At 40.7% G+C, this 16,458-nt stretch overlaps 1 protein-coding gene across 1 annotated transcript; it reads right to left on the reverse strand.

Annotated features, from left to right (window-relative positions):
• Nucleotides 1-11,609: 11,609 nt before the first annotated feature.
• Nucleotides 11,610-13,491, reverse strand: LOC115016044 (IgGFc-binding protein-like). Its single transcript, XM_029443710.1, has 4 exons — nt 13,254-13,491; nt 12,451-13,049; nt 11,741-12,291; nt 11,610-11,631 (listed from the first exon to the last, which is right to left on the reverse strand). The coding sequence occupies exons 1-4, from the start codon at nt 13,489-13,491 to the stop codon at nt 11,610-11,612; spliced, it is 1,410 nt and encodes a 469-aa protein (XP_029299570.1).
• Nucleotides 13,492-16,458: the final 2,967 nt, after the last annotated feature.

Consider the following 16,458-nt stretch of genomic DNA (forward strand, 5'->3'; position numbering starts at 1 on the left):
GTAACTTCAACAACAAAAAGGAGGATGATTTGGTGACTCCTACCGGCTCCCAGAGCAGCAGTGTAGCGGCCCTGGGAAAGAGCTGGAGAGTTCCTAATGTGACAGATGATGCTCAGTGTCGAGATGAATGCTCGGGTCAGTGTGAGACCTGTGATAATGACAGCTTTTTTCACAGCCTAACTGCCAGGGCGTTCTGCAGTTTGCTCAGCCGAGTCATGGATGGACCGCTCAGTGACTGTAATGCTGTCATTGACCCCAAAGTCTTTCATGAGATGTGTTTATTTGATGTATGCATGGGTGAGGGGATCATGAACTTCCTGTGTAGCACCTTGCAGGTGTACGCTGACGTCTGTCAGAGGGCCGGTATCAAAATTTACGACTGGAGGCACCTCGCTCATTGCTGTGAGTAACTAAAGAGTTTAAAAAATCTCCTTCTTTTTTAATTTTACCCTCATTCTGTGATGGTAACATGTTGTGATTTTGTCTGAAATAGCTCTACCCTCATGCCCGGAGAACAGCCATTATGAGTTCTGCGGTAAGGCCTGCCCTGTCACCTGTGAAAACCCAGATGCTGCCACAAAGTGCAACAAAAGCTGTGTGGAGACATGCGTCTGCGACGAGGGCTTCCTGCTTAGCGGCACCGAGTGTGTCGATAAGGCCCAGTGTGGCTGCTTGTATAAAGACAAGAGCCTCTACATAGAGGCTGGAGCCTCTGTCTTCACTGATAGCAACTGTACCGCGAGGTGCACATGCAATGGAACTACCAAGGAAGTTGATTGTGAGAAACCAGGTTGCCACCAGGGGTATGAGTGCAAGGTGGTTGATGACCTTATCGGATGTCACCCATTAGCTTACGCTGAGTGCAGCATGATTGGTGGCCCTCACTTCGAGACCTTTGATGGGCATGATTACAACTTCCAGGGCACATGTGTGTATCAACTGGCTGGGGTCTGCTCGAAAGATCCTTCTCTGCAACATTTTGAAGTGTTTGTGCAAAATGATGCCCATGGTAAAAGAATTGGCTCTGGTGTAAAGCTGGTGGAGGTCAAATTTGATGGAACTTCAATTGCTGTCACAAGAAAGCATAAAGACTTCGTCCTGGTGAGACACATTATAGCAAATTTATCACAGTATGATTGCTTTTTTCAAACTTTTCCAGTCTTGAATAAACAATCTTGTTTTGCAGATAAATGGAGAACTTACCAAAATACCTTTTAAACTCAAACGCAATTTCACAGTCTACCAGTTTGGTGACTCTGTTGAGATCAAGACTGAATTTGGCCTTCAAGTCTCTTTTGACTGGCATTCGACAGTACATGTCAAAGTACCCAGTACATATACAGATGCCATGTGTGGTATGTGTGGCAATTACAATCACAACCCCGGAGATGACCTGCAGTTGAAAAATGGCACACAGGCGGCGTCGGCAGAGGAACTAGGAAAAGGGTGGAGGGTTGCCGTGATCCCAGGCTGTGTAGATGGCTGCAAGAACAGCAGCGACTGTCCTAGCTGTGACATCATCCAGAAAGAGAAATATGAGACGGATCACTACTGCGGTTTAATACGAAACTCCACAGGCCCCTTCAGCGGATGCCATGGCATCATACATTATGAAAGATTTTTTCAGAGTTGCGTGTATGATGTGTGCCTTTACAGTGGCAAAAGAGGCTCCTGGTGTGGCCATCTCCGCAGTTACACCATAGAATGCCAAAGAAAAGGAGTCAATGTGTCCCAGTGGAGAAATGTAGACTTCTGTCCCATATCTCATATTACTCTTCCTACCAACAGTCACTATAAACATTGTGGCAATGTTTGCCTTGCAACCTGTGACAACAGGTTAGCTCCCACAAGCTGCAAGAGGCCCTGCCAGGAAGGATGGGTGTGCAATGATGGCTTTCTACTCAGTGATGGCAAGTGTATGCGTTCTGAGCAGTGTGGTTGCATGTACAAAGGTCAACACTATGAGAAGGGACAGAGTTTTCTGTCATCAGACTGTCAGCAAAACCACACCTGCAGTGACAATGGCACGGTAAGCTTGATATAAACCTTTTTTCCACCAAAATTAGTACGTTTATGGAGATCAGCGAGGTAAAATGATTGTTGTCTGACTGGAGTCTGGTGGCTAAAGAGGAGAGCAAATAATGGTTGTTTCTTTCACAACTAACTCAGTGAATTAAGGGTTCATTTTAGACCAAACCAGAGTTGTATGTTTTGTACATTAATGAATTGTTATAATTGTTGATTTAATTTATTAGCCTATATATTCACTTGTTATGTTATATTTCACTCGTGACATTGCATCGCGCCGTAAAAAGGGACGAAAATATTATATTATATTTTTTTTATATTTTATCACTGTCGATCAGAGCTGGAGCCGATAAATACCCATGACTATTGAAGAGTAATGTGTCCTGGGAATGAATGCCGATTGTCACTTTTCCTACTAAACACAAAAGCCTAAATGTATTGGGTTGTTTTGTCCAGTAGGAAAGGGGCTATTCAGTAGCAAATAACTTGCTTACAACATTTGACCTTTTAGCTGTTCTAAAATATCTCTGTTACTTTAGATGCATGTTGAATCACACGCTTGTGGGCTGTTTGAGACGTGTGCGCTGATCAAGAATGTTCGATCATGTCATCCGGTGGGAAATGGAACCTGCACAATCACAGGTGATCCACATTACAAAACCTTTGACAACCATACCTATGACTTCCAAGGCACCTGCACCTACACCGCAGCTCAATCGTGCCATCTGGAGGGCTCACAGCTCAGAGCCTTCTCTGTGGTAGTGGAGAATGAGAAGTGGACACAGACAGACCAGCCAAATTTGTCTGTAGCCAAGCTTGTTGCTGTGAAGGTGTACGACACCACCCTGGTCCTCCGAATGAACGAACTTAAAATGATCATGGTTAGTAACATTGTTCATAGATTGTTCATTCATTAAAACCCTGACTTTCTATTGATAATAGAAAGGAATTGTATTGCTAAAAATAGCATAATTCACTTAAATATATAAAAATAAAGCATAGATGATCTTTTTTATTTGTGTTCTCCAGGTGAATGACACCTTGACAACCATTCCTTTTAACCTCAATGAGGGACAAGTGCAAGTCTTCCAACAGGGCTTTCACTATACTATCATAACTGACTTCGGCCTGAACGTGACTTATGACATGATCTACAAAGTCACTGTCACTGTTCCTGGAAACTACAAGGGCAAAACCTGTGGTTTGTGTGGCAATTTTAATGACACAGAGCCAGATGCGTTCAAGCTACCTGATGGAAATATTACCAAAGACCTCCAGACCTTTGGAGCGGCCTGGAAAAAGGTTGTCCCGGGTGTGGTATGTGAAGATGGCTGCAGTGGCAACCAGTGCCCCAAATGTAACAGCACACTAAAGAAAATCTTTGAGGATGACTGTAGAATTATCAAAAATTCTATTGGTCCCTTTGCTGCCTGCCACAAAAAAATATGGCCTGAATCTTACTACAGAGATTGTGTCTACGACGTCTGCATGTCTCAGGGACGCCGTGACGTTCTCTGCAACAGCATCTCAGCATACTTGACTGACTGTCAGACCTTTGGAGTGAAAATTGACAACTGGAGGACGCCTGTTTTCTGCCGTAAGTACTTTTGTCTGTGTGATGAATGATGGCTAAATGTTATGATCTTTTTATCTTCATCTTGCGCTTTTCTATCTCACATTATCGTCATAGGGACCTAAAAATTATTAAAGGTACTGATTTTTTGCCCCCTAGTAGCACTATGGAGCCCTGTCTTTACGAGTGTGTGCCGTTTTTTTTGTATGTGGTTTCACGCTATTCTGCTGATTGAGAGTTGATGGCAGAAATGCGCCAAGACTCATTACAATAGTTCTTCAATGAAACAAAGGCAGGGAAGATGAGGACAGCTAGCTAGTCAACATGGATGTAAACAATGCACAATTACAACAACAAAAAATCATGTTTTCAGATATTTAATGAGGAAAGAAAAGCACTTAGCGTGTCTTTTAGAGGTCAAGGATACACCATGGATGTATAATAAGACCTGGATACGGCACCAGCACTGAGCCTTGATTCCAATTTTCATCAAAGTGCCACTCACGGTACTTCAGCAAAAAATCCCCATTCAGCCCTAAAGGCATTTTGCCCCCCAGACCAACACTGTTGACACGACACCTCAAACTGCATACAAGGTCAATTATGGCTTCGGTTAATCTTAATATGCTTCTTTTGCAGCTATTAATTGTTCTGAAAACAGCCACTACGAGATCTGCTCTGAAACCTGTGACTCTCCGTGTCCTGGTCTCACCGACACTATCAGCTGCCCCACCTCTTGTGCTGAAGGCTGTGCCTGTAATAAAGGATACTACTTCAATGGGACTGACTGCGTTGCCCTAGAGGATTGCAGTTGTTACTACAAAGGACATACCTATAAGGTGAGGTAACACTCTGTCCAGTTTCCAAAGCATACTGTATGTTATTAGATTGAATACCTGCTTACCAGGAAGCTATTGGTCTGCACTTATATCAGAAACTTAAAGGGATCAAGTTTTTTTGTGACGAATAAAGTTGATTGATGGATTATCATTTTCTATCAAAGTTACATTTTGTGTTAATGCCTTTGCCAGAAACGGGCAATTAAATTATGTTCAATTTGCAAGTGGACTCAACGCACCCAAACCTTCCATTTATATACATATACAAACATTGTATGATGTTTACACCAACTAAATATTTACAATATCAGAGAGGTTTACATATAGTAATGTCACTATGAAAAATGTATCATTCTCTTTAGTATATCACATAATGCCAGTGCAATGTATCCAGTAAAAAAAAATTATGCTTTTTGTAAAGTTGTCTCACCAGCATTGAATTGTTGGAAATGTACAATAATATCGGGTTGTACTATGCTCAGACTAATATACTGTTAATTACTTTATTCTCTTCTTTAGATTGACGAGTCTGTGCTATCTGACGACTGCCAGCTGATCTGCAACTGTACAACATCTGGTGAAGTCGAGTGTGAGCACTTTTCATGCAGTGTTACAGAGAACTGCCAGGTCAACAGTGGTGTCCTTGGCTGCCATCCCAAACAGTGTCGGATGGAGACCGGAGGCTCCATTACACTCTTTAGTGGCATCACCGGCATTGTCTCTGTCATGGGGGCTTATGAGATCATCACACACTGTGATGAATCAGCTGCTGACTGGTTCAGAGTTGTGGCCAAGCTCCAAGAGTGCACTCTGACCGGTGTGAAGAGCGTTGTTGCTGTTTACATCTACTTTAATGACCTGAGTGTCACCGTTACTGACAAACTGGAGACATGGGTGGGTATTTTTAAAGGAGTGGATCAACATTTTTGTGAAATATGCTTATTTGCTTTCTATTTAAGAGTTTGATGAGACGATTGGTACTCAGGGTATGTGCGGGAACATTTCTTGGTTGGGAGTAGGGACTTCCTCGAGGCTTATAGTCACTGTGAGGTTGCAGAAACTCCAGGAAGTCACAGCTCCCCGCAGCCAATAAATAGTCCAGCACACTTTTATACAGTTTTTGTACGGATTAAACAAACAAAATACAATGTGTTTATTAGTTTGCTTTAGAGGTGCTGGTGCTGGACTTGAATTGCCTTTGGTCAAAGCCAAGTCAAGTCTTTACACTAAGCCAAGCTAAGCTAACTGTCTCCTAGCTTGTTCTTGGTATCTAAATATCACATTAAACAGTAAAAAATATGAATCTCATGCTGTTTACAGGTCAATGGTAGAAAGGTGAATAACCAAAGCCTGCTCGGAAATAATATCTTTATGAGACGCAATGAGAAAACCGTGATTATTGAGCAGACGTCACACTTCCAGCTGTCTTACAGCAACTCCCAGGAGCTCATTGTAACTGTAAGTGACAGCATGGCAGACAAGTTGTGCGGAGCATGTGGCGAATTCTTGCTCTTCGGAGACATCATGGGCTTCTCGCTGGATATAATACAGGAGTACATGGCCTCATTTTCTGCACAGGACTTCCCTACCTGGTGAGTAAAATACAGGCTGGTTTTGAATACCAGAAATAAGGCTGAACTGATTTACATGTTTACACATGAGATAGTGGACTCAATAACAGAACAACTTTTAGAAATAGTATATTTCAACATATTAAGCAATCCATGTAGGAAAGAAACAATAAGACATTTCTGAATACTATTACAATGTGAGGTCTGGTGGATCCACACTTTAAAGAATATGTGAAAAGTTAACTTGTTTTCTTTTTGCAGTGAGTTGTGAAATAAAGACCATCTTCTCAACACCCAGAGATCAACGCAACAGGATCTGCAGAAAATTCAACAATAAATCAGCACTAAAAGCTTTATTTGAAATATGGTGTTAGGGTAATTAAAGTTCTTAAGCTTTTATTGAAATGATTTGTAAAATAATTGCATAATAAACTTCATGTTCAACATTAAATACAATTACTAAAAGGTTCAGAGTATGAGTTTCATAAAGCAATTGGAGTTATGCATATAAAGACATCAAATAATATAAAGAATCCAACAACAAAAATGTCTTTGGGTTGATGAAATGACAAGCAGATATAGAAAACTGCATTAATTAGTAGTGTAACTTGTATAGTTTATTATGGTTCTTCTTAGAAAACAAATGTTTTGAATATTTCATCTTGTATTCAATAACCCCAAATAAATGTCAACTTTTTAAAGTAAATATATAATCATATCCCTATCATTCAGCACGCCATATTAAATGTTGACACTGGTGTTCTAGAAAAAAGTAATTTCCAACTTCAAATCAAATTCTCTCCATGAATTATTACAATGCCTTTGTGGTAACCACTATATAAATCTGTTCAATCATCACAAATATATATTCCTACGTCTGGTTCATCATATGATATATTGTATATTATTTAAAGAACAAAAACAGACTTTATCACAGTGTGCTGTAGAAACTGGTGTCTTTATTTTCAAGTCCAACTGAAATGAAATTCTGTTTCTTTTTCTTTTCTGCTACATCATACATATTTGCTCTGTTAATCGCACATCCTGCATTCTTCTTTGAGAGAAAATATAACCAAAACGGATACATTTATATTCTATATTGTTTAAGTCATAATGGGGCTCTCCATTTTGCATTAATTTGCCTCCTTTTCAAACAGCGAACAATCAAATCACTTTATTTTAAACCATATTTGGATAAGCAGACAGTCGCACTGACTAACATGTCTTTGTGTCACGTTTCACTGATATTAACTGTACTTCTGTGTATTTAGATGCTGTTGTGGTCCCCTATTCTTCAATAGTACTGCTTAGAAAACACTGTCTGCCCTTGACAGACATAAGTTTTCTTACTTGTTCTTGTTCCCCTACCGTGGCATAGCCTGCGAGCTGCTGTCAACCAAACACAGACACCGACACCCCCCCAGCTATTGAAACTATTGAAATTACATAAAAAATAGTTTACATTAAAATTGATGGCACAAATGAATGACCGGATGTGACTTCAGATGCACTTTAAAAAAAGCAACTTGATGCAATGGTTGCCTCAGATTATCACACAGACAGTTACACATAAGAGACAGATATTAAACAAAGTGTTTATTGAGTATACACTACAATGCATATCATTATCATTTTAAGTGGTGGATACATTTATATTTAACCAAAATATCAAATCAGTTGGAGCTGTTTTATTACAGATGTTTGACAAGACAAACATATTTTTCAGAAGTTTGACAGTTGAAACGTAGAAAGGAATGGAGTTTACATGGATATGGTGAGCAGCTGAAGGGTTTTAATCAATGCAGTTTTTGCAGAAATTCACAAACCACTGAAAAAGAAACAGAAAAAGAATTTGTCAAATTGTGCAGTTGGCATTTGGGCTAATGAAGCCAAATGTAAATAAATAATAATTATATCATCTGCATATAGTATAGTCCAAGAGGAATAATGATATTGACAACTGATAATAATAATAATCTAAGTTGCAAGAAATCTCCAAAAGTGACATAATGAACGTGCAGTTGATGTCTGATTTATGGTTGACTTGTATGATTTATTTTTGTAAGATTTTGTTTGTAGAAAAATATGAAGATTCCTGTTCTTTGTGGTTTTGATGCAAATTTTTGTTGCCTATATCTACTCTTTACGTTCTACTAACAGTCCTAATTTTGAGGTAATTCATGTGACTTACCATTGGGGAAAATCAGGAGCCGTCCACTGCCCAATGTTTAGTGAGGTGAAGGCAGTACTCGGCCCGTGAAGAGAGACCAGCAGTCTCTCTCTCAGATCTGGTAGTGTTGTGTGAGTAGGCCTGATCGTCCCACATGCCCCACATACAATGTCAGCTACTTTGTCACTGGCACTAAAGGCGAGTTCATTAGTTGAACTAAAAGTCACCTGAAGGGTGGAAGTGCTCCTAATTCTCACTGTATTGTCAGAAACCACCACTTCTACATCGTTCTGGGTGAACCTGGTTTGAGTCATCGCCTTTCCGTTTATCTGTTAACACATATTAAACACTTTATAGTCACACATTTGTTTTTTAAGGTAATATTAATGTTATATCTTTATCTAGACACTTACCCAGATGTCATGTTTGTTGTTGACTGTGATCATCACTTCATTGAAGAACACGTACACAGCCACAATTGTATTGACACCTGGAGTGCACATCTCCAACTTCACCACCACCCTGAACCAGTAGGATGTCTGAGTGATGTCGCAACTCTGGACTATCTCATAGACTCCTGGCACTGTTATGATACCACCTTCACCATTAAATGTAGTGAGGGTCCCATTGGCGTCCAAAAAGCATTGCTGAATGTGGCAGCCCATCACGCCTTTTTTGACCAAGCAGCTCTCGTTGGGGTCACATGAAATGTTTTTGGACAGAACTACTCCAGAGGCCTGGCAGGTGTGAGTCCTGTGACAGTCATCAGTGATAACGGATTCTCCAACCTGCAACAAAACACAAGCTTAGGTCAATGCTAAAATGGGCAATAAGGACATGTATCAGGCCGGGGTAAAGTTTCTCAGAAACAGCATTGCCCTCTGGAGAAATGTTTTACTGTTGTGATTACATAGATATGTTTAGCCCATAATTGCTAAATTAGTCCAAATTAAATGACCTTATCATCTAAACCTTTATTACTTTTTGATAGTTATGCCTCCAGGAGGACACAGATGAGACAAACCCAGATCCGTAAACATTTTTTTTAAATAATTGTGACGTAAATCGATACTCAAAGCCCCCTGTCATGTGACACTGTGGCATCCAAACCTGGTCTTTTTAAGTTTTGGAAATTATTAAACGAGGAATGGTATAACAAATGGGATGCCCTGTGAATAAAAAATGTCCAAAAATAATTCCAAACTAAAAAGGCTTAAAATGTTATTATGGATGTATTAATAAAGGTAATTTAAAGTTGCGTGTTGCTGTTCTCCATAAGCATTGTAACAAACTAGTTGACTAACATTACATAACAGGGCATTTAGCAGACACTCTTATCCAGAGTGACTTACATTGAACTAAGTACAGGGACAGTCTCCCTGGAGCAGCTCAGGGACATTGCTCAGGGATACAATGGTGGCAGACCTGGTATTGAACTTACAACCTTCTGGTTTGGAAGGTGTACCACAACCACTAGGCTATCACCACCTATCAACATCTGGGTTCATTAATAATGTAATCTTAAAACCGCAGCTGTAGTTTATCAGATCTACCTGTAATACATTAATAATATATTATCTTCTCACCTTGTAAGTTTGGCCATTGTAATAGCAGCTGCACTGGTCAGAGTGCACACAGCCAGTTCCATTGTAGTAGTAGTCTTTAGCACAGGCACAGCCCTCAACACAAGTCGTAGTGCATGTGAGGGTGTCAACCAGACCAGGACATGGAGCAGTACAAGGCAGAACACAGGTTTCATAATGGCTGCCAGCACTGCATGTAAAAGCTGTAAACAAATAATAGAAGTTAAGAGCTGTTGTTTTTTTAATAGCAAATGTATAACAGATAATAAAAATGTAGCAGACTCACGGCAGAAGGAAGCACTTCTCCAGTTCTGAATCTTTGTGCCAAAGTCTTGGCAGTCTAACATATATGCAGAAATACTGTGACACAGCATGCTTTGATCATTTTTGGATATGCAAACATCATAAACACAATCTCTGGCGTAGGAGGTGGGATCAATTACATCATGGCAAGCGGAAAACGGACCTTTGGGATCAGTGATAACTGCGCATTCAGCCTCTATTGCAGCTTTGTTAATAGAATCGTCACATTTGGGGCACTGGTCGCCGCTGCAGCCATCTTCACAGACTACTCCAGGCACGGGCACTTTCCACGCTGCTCCAAAGGTCTGGAAGTTCTTGGTCACGTTTCCATCTGGTAGCTGGAAATCATCTGCTTTGTCATTGTTAAAATTGCCACACAGACCACAAGTTCTACCACTGTAGTTTCCAGGGACAGTGATTGTGACGTGGTAGACCAGATCATACGTGACCTTCAGGCCAAAGTCGGTCATAATGATGTCATTTTCTCCCTCCTGATAAACCTTCACTGTACCATTGGGGAGGCTATGTGGAAGGTGATGTAGGACCCCATTTATCTGCAGAAAATAATTAATTTGTTTAAATTATCCATCATTTCTTCTTATTTGACACATATTTTCTGCCACAGTAATACTAATAGAGCAGTGAGAGTGAACCATAACAGAAACTCTGTCAGAGCTCCGTAAAGCAGAGAGGAGCAGAAGATTCAGGAGATAATTCTCTGTAGGTTATTCACTTCAACCCCTTTCACGTTGTAACATTATTTTCACTTTGACATTTGATGAATTGTTAGTGTAAAATATGGGTTGTAGAATCTTTAAATAATGACGATATTAGTTACTTACCCAAACCATTTTAACTTTGTTCTTGCGAAGGATCAAGACGGTTCCATAAACCTCTACCGCTACAAGTTTGGTCACTGACACCTTGGGATTCTTGGACAAACTATACCACTTCTCATTCTCTACCGCCACAGAGAAGTAGGTGAGCCGGGTGCCGTTTAGGTGGCAGCTTTCAGCTGCGGTGTAGGTGCAGGTGCCTTGGAAGTCATAGGTGGTGTTGTCAAAGGTGTTGTAATGTGGATCTCCAGAGATGGAGCACACTCCTTTTCTCAAAGGCTGACATGATCGCTCGTAATTCTTCATCTCACACTTCTCAAAAGGACCACAAGAGGACTGCTTACACAGCACCTAATATGAAAGACATACCCGATTGATAATTGTTGTGTGTTAAAATGCATTCCCATTGCTCCAAACAAATCTTTAAAAAATAAACCCAGACAACTCCTTCATACTCTCCGTTCATGTCATCCTTACTGTGCCGTTACAGGTGCATTCCTTCTGGCAAAGGGCATCGGGGTAGAAGACTTGTCCTTGCTGGTAGTATTGCCCCTCATATAAGCAGCCACACTGGTCGGCAGGCACACATTCCCCACCACTCAGCAGGTAACCCTCATCACAGACACATCCTTCCATGCACTGAGCTCCACAGTTTGAGAATTCCCAACATGACCTGAGACAGGCATTGCTACAGAGCTCATACTGGCTACTTGATGGGCACTGAGCATCTAGGAAGTAAGCAGGATCATAATTATTTTAACAGTATAATGGTCCATGAAATGTACAAGAATTTGACTTGATAAATAGTAAATGTCCTTACCACAGAAGTGAGCTGACCTCCAGGAGTACACTGTGGCACCTTTCAGCTGGCAGGCGGCTGTGTAGGCGGTCAAAGTCTTGCACTGCATGTTCCTGCTTCCCTGGTAAAGACAGACATCATACACGCAGTCATTGAGGAAACCCGTGGGGTCGACATTGGAATGGCAGTCACGGAACGGGCCTGCAGGGTCGCTGATGATGCCACAGTAACTGTTGGTGTTGTAGGTTTCTTTCTGAGTGGTGTTACAGCTGGGGCAGGGGCCGCTGCAGCCGTCTACGCAGCCGGGGATCGTGGCGACTTTCCAGCTTTGACCGAGCTCCTCAGAAGCGACGGCTTGTTTCCCATCTCTCATCTGCATGTCGTCTTTGGGGTTGAGGTTGTAATTGCCACAAAGACCTTGCATCGCGCCCATGTACTTACTGGGAACGGTGACGAATGCTATACTGTTCCAGTCGTAGTACACTTTCACTCCAGAGTCTATCTCGATTACAGCAAACCAGCCGTTCCTGTAAAGCTGGAGCTTATTGCTGTTCAGAGTCATAGGGAGGTTGGAGAGCTCACCGTTAACCTTGAAAAAATAATAATGAAAAATAAAAAGTATTAAGTAATTTGTACTTTAATGATGAATACATAGGAAATAATGTGCCCAGTAACTGATTATGATAACAACAACAATCGTTAGTTGTAGCTCTACAAGCTTGAGGTTTTTTTGGGTAAAATACGTTACCACAACTGCGGCAGGGTTATCTTTACTGATGATGATGGTGTACCCGTACACTTTGACCTCCACCAGCTTGACAACGGACCCGATCTTCTTATCTTGACCATTATTCTGCAACACAACACTAAAATGTTCCAGGCTGGTTTGATTTGAGGAGACGCCAGCCATCTGATACGCACAGGTGCCCTGGAAGTTGTAACGCTCCCCGTCAAAGGTCACAAAATGTGGGTCACCAGATACCATACACGTGGCGTAGTTGACCGGATAGCAACCTCTAATCCCCTCCACCACTTGGCACTGCTGCCCGGCCGGACATCTAGTCTCGTTGTAAGACAAATTTCCACCAGCGGAGCAGGTATAGCGTTTCTTGCAGGTCTCATCACCCCAGAAGGAGGCTCCGGCTTCCACATAGTGACCTTCGTACAAGCAGCCGCACTGAGCCTTGGGGACACACTTGGTGCCACTGAGCACAAAGCCGTCTTTACAGACACACGTCTCCACACAGGTGACGTTGCATTTTGTAGGAGGGTTTGGGTTTGCACATGTAGCAGGACAGCCACTCCCACAGAATTCATAGTTGCTGTTTTCTGGGCACTTGGGTGTAGCTGTGTGGACAAAGAGAAGACAGATCCTCAGTTTGAATTCAGTTATTCACATTTAATCAGTGGTGGAAGCAGTATTCAGACTAACAATATTTCCCTCCTTAAGAAAATACTTAATTAAAGTGCAAGTATCTCTGGAGTAAATTAACTTAGCTTTTTTTATTGACATGTATTTACAGTGTGATCTCTAAACTTTGGATTACTCACGGCATTGAGTAGAAATCCTCCAGTTGGAACCTGCTTTGGCCCCAGACCTCTGACAGATATCAGCCAAGCCTTGAAGAGTGCTGCAAAGATACGTGTTCACAGCTTCACCCCTACAGAGGTCAAGCATGCAGGTGCTTATCGAGATGCTGGAGTCAATGGCAGGTTGACAACCTAGAAGTTCTACAAAATTTTTAATAAGGGCGCTACAGAAGATTTGTTTCTCTAATTTCTGAACCATACTGAGATGACAGTTTTCACACTCGCTGCCACATCCATCTACGCAACTGGCTTCAACGCCGGGAACCCTCCAGCTCTGTCCCAGCGCTGCAATGCTGCTGGCCACCGAGCCACTGGGGGTCAAGAGATCTTCCTTTTTGTTGTTGAAATTGCCACACAGGCCGCACACACTGCCGGAAAAGCTGCCCGGCACTGTGACGGCAAGGTACTCGTTCCAGTCATACTGCACGTTAAGGCCAAAATCTGTCTCCATGACAACATACAGACCTTTCTGGAAAAGCTTCACCTGGCCGTTGTTCAAGTTGATCGGGAGCTTCCATTGTTGATAGTTCACCTAAAAATAAATCAAATATCAATTGAATTGCACTTGAATATAGAGAGAGAACAAGGTCACACCACATTACAGCTGCCAAATGTGTTTTATTGCTGCTGAATGAGAAAACTAATTTTTTTCCACAGAACACAAACAATATTTACGTGTTATATTATTTTGTCATAAAAGAAGAACCTTTTTTATGAGACGAGTTTTAAAATACTTTAATCTGCCAACGAAACCCGAAGCATGTGTTGACTTTTAAAAAGGTGGAATGGAAACTTCTCCCAGGTTGTTAAAACTCCCGAATTACCATAAAAATAACAAAGACATGCACTATTGCACTTAAATGAATACAAATATAAAGTCTATGCATTCCACATCATTAAAAATTCAAAAGAAAGTTCTATTATTACAACAAAGATCACAATATTCAGCATTCACACAATGGCAACACAAGAAACATGAAACCCTTTAACATTAGTGACTGACTCACCCGGACAATCCCAAACTCAAAGCGAACTATCTGGATGTTGATCCCGTGAACATTGACAGTAACTGCCTCCACCGATGCGACCTGTACGTGGCCCTCGTTCGAGTTCTTGGTCTCCACCTCAAATGCCGGGAGGGACTCATCAACATGGCAGTTCTTGGCCAGGGTGTAGGTGCAGTTGCCCGTGAACATGTAACTATGGCTATCGAAGGTGTTGTAGAGAGTTCCCATCACCCAGCAGGTGCCTGACTGTGGTGTGAAAGTCGTTGGTCCTCCTCTGCAAAGTCCTGAAAAATAAGTTTTAAATGTCTTTTTATCCTCACGGCTGTTTCTATTGGATTAAATAAATAATCTCAGTACGCATCAAACAGAGTCAGAATGTTTAGAAACGTTTGCCAAGAATAAATTGAGCATGCATGTTCACAACTGAACATTTACGTATATCCATTTCTGTGACATTATTCAATGTATAACAATAACAAACCAAGTCTGTTATTGAGATGTTTTAATAATGTGTTTTATAAGTTGAAAAGGTTTATTTAAATTACTTTAAGTCATTAATGGTCCTAAAATTAATGTCCACAGTCTTGTCATAAATGTATTGTTTTGAAATATTTACAACAGACAATTTGTATTATTCTGCAGTCCAACTGTTTTGTTGTTGTTGTTGTTGTTGTTCTTGATAACTTACCACTCAGCAGAAGAGCTGAAAAGATTACAACAAACAACCCCATGTTTGTCAGTAGAGAGGACCTATCAGAGCAAAAAGAGGTACGAAAACCAATGAGTCAGGAAAATTATACACTTTTTAACTTTTGGTCTTCAAGGTTTTGATTATATTTCAATTAGATACATGTCATGCATGTATACACATATAAACACTGGACATATAAATGCCCAAATGTAGCAAACCTCAATGTCTTATCTTTTTTTCTTGTTACATTCTTGTAATACAATTTTTTGTAATATTTAATCACAAGAAAAGATTACAGAAAAATACTTCCACAAAAACAAAAACGAGAGAAGAAAAATGCACACAAAAATCTTTTACAGAAATAACAGAATTAGTAAATAGTCCTTCAAGTATTCAAATATCTTAATAGTTCTCACCTGAGCTGGTCCACAGGCATTCAGGGGTTCAGGTGCATGATTTAAGGACGCTTAAATACTTACTGAACTCAACTAAGGGACCAATCGGATTCTTCTTTTCATGGCTTTTCCCAGAAGTGAGCAAATACAGCATCACGTGACACATTTATTGTGAAGTCTTTGTGTTGATGTGACTGGGAGACGGATGATAATTGAATCAAGTTATCTTTTTACATGATTTTAGCAGGTCAAAAGGAGTTCATTGCAGTAAGAAAAAACTATTGCAGAATAAGTCTACTGTAATTATTATACAGATCAATCCAAAATTGTGTAACCTTTGTTATATGTCTGTTGGCTTTGTGCCCATCGATTTGTCTTTATTGTGTTAATATAAAGCATTCAACAACTATGATTTATTAGTTGACACAGTAGCTGTTTGGTCACCTCCTTTAAAAATAATGGGTGGGTGTGTGTTGTCTAAATGCATAATTCTCAATGCTATCGTGACTACCTTCACAAGACTCAAGTTGAGCTCCTTTCTGTTGTCCTGCAGGGTAGTTTCTTAATTATACCACCGCTATGTTTTGTGTAAGGTAAAGAGATAAAGATTTTATCTGATCGCTTTATTTAATCTGCAGCAACATAATGGAAAAGGTCAAAGCTTCTTTGTCTCCACATATATCAGTAGCAGTTGTTATATAGTCATGCACACCTAACAGATATGCCAGTGTTTTGTTTCATAAAAGCAATCCATGTTTTCAGCTCCAACAATGTGTATGTCAGATAATCCAATGGGTTTTTAAATGGGGCATTTCACTTAACATGTAGGAGGAATTTCTCAACTCATAAATTAACACTTATTCTGCAGATTATGTGAAAAATTAAAAATCACCAGTTGTTAATTAATGACGCGTCCTCAAGGCTGTCCTTTCACTGTGACATAGTGTTTGAACAATCAGCCACATCTTTTTACTTCATTCTATCCAGTCAGACTGGTCGGACCTGAGTTGACAAAGTAGGACAGTTGAGTGACCGTTAAGAATCTGGGCAGGGTTTCAGGCATTTACACCTCG

The sequence above is a fragment of the Cottoperca gobio genome, chromosome 11 (assembly GCF_900634415.1).
Source record: "Cottoperca gobio chromosome 11, fCotGob3.1, whole genome shotgun sequence".
NCBI classification, from domain to species: domain Eukaryota; kingdom Metazoa; phylum Chordata; class Actinopteri; order Perciformes; family Bovichtidae; genus Cottoperca; species Cottoperca gobio.